This window comes from Chaetomium fimeti (genome assembly GCF_033439085.1).
Source record: "Chaetomium fimeti strain CBS 168.71 chromosome Unknown B0H64scaffold_3, whole genome shotgun sequence".
In the NCBI taxonomy this organism is placed as follows: Eukaryota; Fungi; Ascomycota; class Sordariomycetes; order Sordariales; family Chaetomiaceae; genus Chaetomium; species Chaetomium fimeti.
Window position 1 is genome coordinate 3,273,544 of NW_026944331.1, and position 6,622 is coordinate 3,280,165.

The 6,622-nt window shown below is 58.0% G+C and overlaps 2 protein-coding genes across 2 annotated transcripts; both read right to left on the reverse strand.

Annotated features, from left to right (window-relative positions):
• Nucleotides 1–887: 887 nt before the first annotated feature.
• On the reverse strand, nucleotides 888–2,220 carry B0H64DRAFT_321300 (uncharacterized protein; the record flags this gene model as incomplete). Its single annotated transcript, XM_062800503.1, has 2 exons — nucleotides 888–1,495; nucleotides 1,566–2,220. 2 exons carry the CDS (start codon nucleotides 2,218–2,220, stop codon nucleotides 888–890), a joined length of 1,263 nt encoding a protein of 420 aa, XP_062661175.1.
• Nucleotides 2,221–3,247: 1,027 nt separating this feature from the next.
• Nucleotides 3,248–4,109, reverse strand: B0H64DRAFT_129361 (uncharacterized protein). The gene has a single exon (XM_062798093.1). The coding sequence runs from the start codon at nucleotides 3,973–3,975 to the stop codon at nucleotides 3,343–3,345; it is 633 nt and encodes a 210-aa protein (XP_062661176.1). The 5' UTR covers nucleotides 3,976–4,109; the 3' UTR covers nucleotides 3,248–3,342.
• Between the last annotated feature and the right edge of the window lie 2,513 nt (nucleotides 4,110–6,622).

The window sequence follows — 6,622 nt, forward strand, 5'->3', positions numbered from 1 at the left end:
GTCCGTGCTTTTACCGACCCAGTCTTAGCGGTTCGGGAAGCCGAGCCTCAGTCAAGCCAGACTGGCACCCGAGTCTCTCTCCCCCCGGCCTTACCCATCCGAGAAATCTTGTGCAATGGCGTGCCTGCCACCCGAGTTTACACAGCAGTTACTCGCCCAAGAGGCAAAAGAGGAAAAAGCAAAACAAATACCTCCAAAGGCACACACCCCCCCCCTTGTTTTCCTGTTTGTTGTTGAATGCATCTTTTTTGGATTTGGCATTCCCCCTAATTCATCTTGATTAAAGTCGATTTGAACGCCCCATTTTCTGACCCGCCTTCCAGCCAACCGTTTCTGTCCCTGATAAAAAAACTAAAAAAACTAACAAGAACACATTAAAACATCGTGATAATAGTACAGTACAAACGCCGCAAAATTGGTGTAATACATTTGAAGATATACATTGGCGAAGATGCAGAAAACGGGCAACATGTCAAATGCCTTGCCGGAATCCGGAACGGCTTCCCTCACGTCCAAGGGCGGGGATAACTCGACGAATTGGGAAGAGCCCCTGCCGCCGCGTGTTTGTGATGAGGTCGAGGCTCAAACATCCGCCAATTGCTGCGCGGTGTGGTCCCGGTGGACTCTGGGTCGATGGAGTTGTTCCTGGTGGGTTTGGTCGAATGGGGGTCCAGTCCGCTTTGTCGGAGACGTGGCACTGTTCCTTTTCCAGGAACCTTCCCCTGACTCGGCCCTTGTTCCCCCCCCCCATCGCCATCACCCTTGCAACGGCGCGGTGAGGATCCCGCCCCGTTCATATTGCCGGAAAGGGAAAGGGGGCAGCCAGACCCAAGCCGTAAAGAGCTTGGACCGGCTGGGCGGGGCTGAAACAGCGATGAAATTAAGGTTCAGCTGTTATCTCCCGGTCGCGTGGCTGTTGATCCCGGGGCTCCACCACCACCGCGAAGTTTTTCCTCCGACGACCGCGGTGACTGCCTCCGCTCGCTCTCGCCAAATTGCGCCTGCGCGTGTTGCTGCATTTGGTGGCGGTGGTGCTGGTGGTGCTGCCGGCCTTCCGACGGGGCCCCGGATGCGAAGTGTGTCGTCGCCCGAGGAGACTGCGGGTTGTCTGACAGGAGTGATGAAACCGAATGCGCCCCAACCCGTCCGGAGGGACCTTGTGCTGGTGGGGGCGCAAATTGTGATGGTGCCTGGCTTTGGTGCTGGGTTGACGAGGGCGGCTCGCCGTTATCCCGCGCAGAGCTTGCCCCCGACGTGTGCATCGGTGACGTCTCTCGCCCGGGGCCTAGGCTCTCCCCACGTCCCCGACCAGGGCCGGGCCGGTATGACCCCAGGTCGCTCCTCTGCCGCGAATGCCCTCTCCTGCGCCCGGGCGGCGGATTTGACAGGCCCGTGCTATGCAAAAAGGGCGGCGATCGGTGTCGAAGTGCTGTGGACGGCGGCGGCGCTGGCTGCTGCGGCCCTGGCGCTTTCCGTTTCCGTGGCGATTCCCCTACTACGTGAAAACGAGCCAGTTAGCCCCGCGCGAGAGCCTCATCTTGAGCGCCATTTGGTTTTGGACGAACCTGAGGGCGTGGCGGGCTGCTCTGCCCCGCCCCGTCCCCCACTCTGCGTCGTTGGGGGTTGCCAGTGGTGGAAGTATATGGACGGTGACGCCTGTGGTTCCTGTTGATGCTGCGCCAGTCCCGGCTGTTGACCTGGTCCGCCGGGGACGCTCGTGTTCAGATTGGGCAAGTTTGATCCGCCCCCGGCGAGTGCTCGCCCCGCCATCGCCCCCGGCATGCTGAGTCCTCTGGGCCTCGTGGGGGAACCAGGGTAGCCAGACGCATACGCGCTCGGCGGGCCCTGTGCCGAGCCCGGCGTGGATGGGACGGCGCCGCCGGAAACCGGGTATTGTGCGTACATCTGGGTCTGTGAGTCTCGTCTTTGGGGATCCGAGGAGACCGTCCCAGGCGGCATCAGTGCGGGGGGGTGTTGTTGGGGGGTTTGCGACATCATGAACTGCTGCGCCCAGTCCAGGGCCGCCGGTGAGAGCGCTCCACCGCCCATGCCTGCAAAGACAACCGGCACCAGCGGTGGCGGTATCCCTCCCTCTAGGGAGGTCCTCAGGATCTCGTGCTCCATCCTCCTCTGCTCGAGGCGGTAGCCCTCCTGCCGTGTCCTCTCCTCTTCTTGCCGCCTCTTGTCCTCCTCCGCCTTGGCAGTAAGCCAAACTCTCATCGATTCCTCATTCCATGTCGGAGCCGCCGGGAGCTGGCCCAACGGCTGGCTTTGCGAGGCCGGCGGTGGTGGGACGGTCTGGCCTCCTGACAGGCTTGACGGGGGCTGCGGAGGGCCGGATCCGGAAGGGGCTTGCACTGAAGGTAGAGCCGCCGGTGGAGGCAAACCACGATGAGGCGCCGACATGAGCTGATCAGACAGATTGCTACCTCCGGAGACGGTAGGCGGCGGCTTCTGGCCCGGATCCGGATATATCAGGGGGGGAGAAGGGCGGGATGTGCTCGGCGGGGTTGGTAGATCATGGACGGGCCGGTAGCCGTACTGCGCTGGCTTGTTGAGAGTAAGCATCCTCGTGTGATCCGATGGGACGAGCCAGAAGGGGAGAAAGAGTGGGAAGGAGCTGTGTAATGTAGGGGGGAGGTTGAGGGATGGTGGGATGTCGGGACGGAAGTGGAGGGTGGCGCTGGTTTTGAAGGGAAGGGGGAAAGGGGGAAAGAAGAAGTGGAAATAACCTTTGAATGGGGAAGCTGGATGTGGCGGCCAGCCTAGTGATGGGTCGCAGAGAAGGTAGCAGGCGGGGCGTGTGGTGATGAAACGTCGAAGTACTATGACAGAGCCCACCCGAATTTGGCCATTGGCGCGCTGCAAAGAAATATAAGTACTTTGCAAGGTACGAGAAAGGTGGGGGTGGCCGGTGGATGAGCAGGATGCCCAAGGACAGAGACGCAGCTCCGGTGCAGTCCACTATGCTCGAGGCGGAGTTAGTGTCGAGCGGCAGAGGCGAGGGTGACCCTGGCTCTGGGCTCCGTGCCTCTTTGCCCGTTCCCGATCTGTCGACAATCTGGGATGCGTATCGTATGTATGTATGTAGAAAGCCGCCGCGGTTCAAGCGGGAGTGCTTTGCAAAATCCTGTTGTTCCCCCAAGATATAGGGACACGAGAGGGCACAGCGAGGGTGCCCACCAGACCAGAGCGAACGAGTCAGGACGGCCTGGGGGAGGCGGAGGGGCGACAAGACGGATGGGGACCAACGATTTGTAGACCAGTTTGATCGTTTACCGTTTAGGCAAGCAAGCGAGCGGAAACAATGTGGAGCAAGAGGGTGTCTTGAGGTACCCTGAGCTATTTCATTTGAAAGCAGCGCGTATCAGAAAAGATTGACGCCAGGGTCTGGAGGTTCGAGCAGCGAGAGGGTCCCGGGAGACTCGAGACGGGAAACCGGGCGAGTAAACAGACCACCGAAACGCTCAGGGCTTGTTGATCAGTGGAAGGCGGCCACGGGAAGGAGCCTGCCGGAAGGAGTGTGTGCGAAGGAGGAACTCGAGATGCATGGCTCCCGGGGACATTGCCAAGATGAGACCAGGATACCGGGAATTTGAGGTGGTGAGCAGAGACCGGCAGGGGAGCAGCAAAACCATCCTTGCTGACCATGTTCACAAGCCAGGAGGAAGCGTGCTGCCCACACCACCGGAATCGACGCACTCGGACAAGGCTGGCTGGCTGGCGCTTTTGCTCAGACGGGGGAGATGCAGAAAGTGGGTTGAGACTGTTTTTAGCACGCCGTTCCGGGCCCTGGTCAGTCCGCTTGGCCACTTGTTCCAGAGCGGACTCGAGCACAGGGTTGGGTTGGTGCAGGGGGGGGTGTGGTCGAGGAGATGCAGGGCGGATCTGCGAGAAATGACCAGGGCGCTTGCGCGAATCAATGACATAGACAGAGGGGTGAGAATAACGGCGGGCCCAGAGCAGAGAATCCATCCCCTCGACTCGACTTCCCAGTCAGCGAGAATGTGTGGTTTTCTGTCGTGACGATGCGAAAGAACACCTTCTACGACGGGGGTAGCTCGTGGAGAAGGCGAGGGGCCTCGCCGAAACCTGATCCAGATGCAAAGCATCGCTGGCCGGTAAACAAGCCAAGCAGCTCAGACAACAAGCTCAACGTCACAACGCATCTAATGCTCGGTCGGAGAGGTACACCTGACAGCGAAGCACGACCGTTTGGGTTCAGGTGCAGCTGCGGGGAGCTTCACTGCGCAGGGTGGGCGGCGGGTAATGAGGGGGCGCCTGGATGAACTGACTTCTCAAAGAGGTAACCGCTCTGTGCGCAGATGTGGCGGCTGGGAGGGAGGCAAGCCAAGTCCCTGCGACGGTTATGTCGGGCTCAATGCCGTCCTCAAGTTATTTGCGTTTGCCTTGAATGCGTGCAGTGGCTGGCGGTCCCGAGGGAGAGGGTCGGTGCCCAGTTTGTCCATGTGAATCGGAGGAGGTAGGTAGCAGCGCACCTACATAGCCTCCCTGTCTCCGCTGCTAGTCTAATTCGATATGATGCCGTCACGGCGATCAGAGTAGCAATCGGGGATGGAGCATATGGTGCTTTGACAACTCGCGTTATGCGTCCAGGTCACCCGTGAGGGAGGACTGATTTGTTGGGTTCGTGATGTGAGTTGACTCCCAGGAGCAAGGGGGAGGGGGGTGGGGAACCGGTCGATCTCGCGCCTGTAGCCGCATTGCAACATGTGCTTTGTGCGGAGGCGGTACGACGGCGGGCACGGGAGAGATGGTTTCTGCCGAGCAGAGTCCTTACCGCGGTAAACTGTTGTATCCAACGCTGCGCGTGATGGCAGGGGACGGGTAGGGTGGTGAAACGGGTAAAGCGCTGAATCTGCTCGAGGCCAAATTCGGGGTAGAGGTGGAGATGAGACTTGAAAAGGTCACGGTGCTGCCCAGCAATGGGAATTGCCAGAGACGGTGGGAAAAGGGTTGATAACCCTTGCTTAACCGTACCTTCCTGGATAAAAATTACCAGCAGTACCTACGTTAATATTGGCAAGAGCAACAGGAGAAGTGTCGCGATCCCAGGCAGATCGATCGAGGCACGGGAAGATCGGGGGAGGCAGGTGCGGCCCACGGACCCAGGGATATTGCTAGCAAGTGTATCAATTGGAATGATGACACCGGAGTGTTGTGGTATGTGCCTGGCAGGAAACGCCGGCACTTGGCTATAACACGCGACTTAAGGCATCGAAAAGTACGGGACGAACTGTTGTTCGGGTATGCTTCGAACCAGAATTGAAATTCTGCGGGTGGAAGAAACAACACCACCGAGTTTATTTTCAGGCAAGTGGACCGTGCATGCGGCGACAGGGTACAGGGACCGGCCGACCATTAACCAATCACGTGGGGTCTGCGGCAGGGCACGTCCTGTGCATTGTGGAGATCGGAAAGACGGAACAAACGGGCGAGGAAAAGAAGAAAGACGTTCAAGAAAAGAGAAAATTTGGAATATGACGAGTAATTAATGCCTAGAATAAGAATTGGGATAAGAGATAGTCGTTTGCTTACCAACCTAAGGTAGATACCGAGGTTCTCACCACGCGGGCCCTGAGATGAAACAGCGTACAGATTATGTATTGACCTTACAAGTACAGATTACGTGTAAGGTTTGGTGCTCGTTTGGTGGCAGGTGTCCATTCAGTGGTCCAAGCGTCGAAACCGAACATGGTGTGCTTCAGAAACCGCTTCAAGTCGGTTTTCTCAGACTCGAAGCAACCGCCAAAGCGTTGTCACCTTTTTCGACGCCAACGCTGAGCCTAGGGCTGATCTAATTGTTTTACCATGTTGCACCTGTTTCCCCGCATTGCGTCAAAAACGCGGACACTGTTTTACATAGGTGCGAGGTTGTCCGAGTATCCAAACTCAGGAGAGGGTGAGATGAGGTTGTGTTAATTCTCCGTAGTCCCTACCTTAGGTACCTGGGTAGCTTCCAGACCATTTGATGTGTTCAGTTCAAGAAGAAATTCGAGAAACTCGGTACCTGCCCAATACCGTGATTTTGTGATACCGTGGACCGATACCGTGACACCAATCACTTTCTGTGGCTCCTTCCTTCTCTGGGCGAACCAGCCAGGCTCTGGAAGTCACAGGTTCCATCCAATGGCCCGATGCTGTACGTTTCCGACCGGAAAATTATCCCAGCACCACCGACTGTGTACGCAGTACCCAAGTATGGAAACCACCAGTTCATCCAAACACCAAGCGACGCCGTACCGATTCCTCCAACCCTTCGGTCGGGACATGCCGGAGTCTCACTAGACACAGGATCTGCGTTCAACCTTACCTTATCTCCCACTGCCCGTAACCTGCGGCTCCCAAGCGTCCACGCGTTTCCGTGCATCGCGACGCGCTTCGTGGACGATGGTCGCGTATGCACGCACGCTGAATGAAGGCCCGGGGGGCTGACTGGATCATGGTCGAGGTTAGTGGAACCTCAGCTACGCCAGGGCGACTCCCTCGCCATCGTGGAGTTTCATTTACTGGGCCGTCCATGTTGAGAGCGCTAACTTGGGGTTTCAAGTCTGCTGCGAAGAGGGTGTGGCCCTGGAAGGCACGCTTGCGGCACCTCACC

Bases quoted from the DNA above. Each gene is read 5' to 3' on its own strand.
- B0H64DRAFT_129361 (XM_062798093.1), bottom strand. From the start codon at position 3,975: ATGGATTCTCTGCTCTGGGCCCGCCGTTATTCTCACCCCTCTGTCTAT.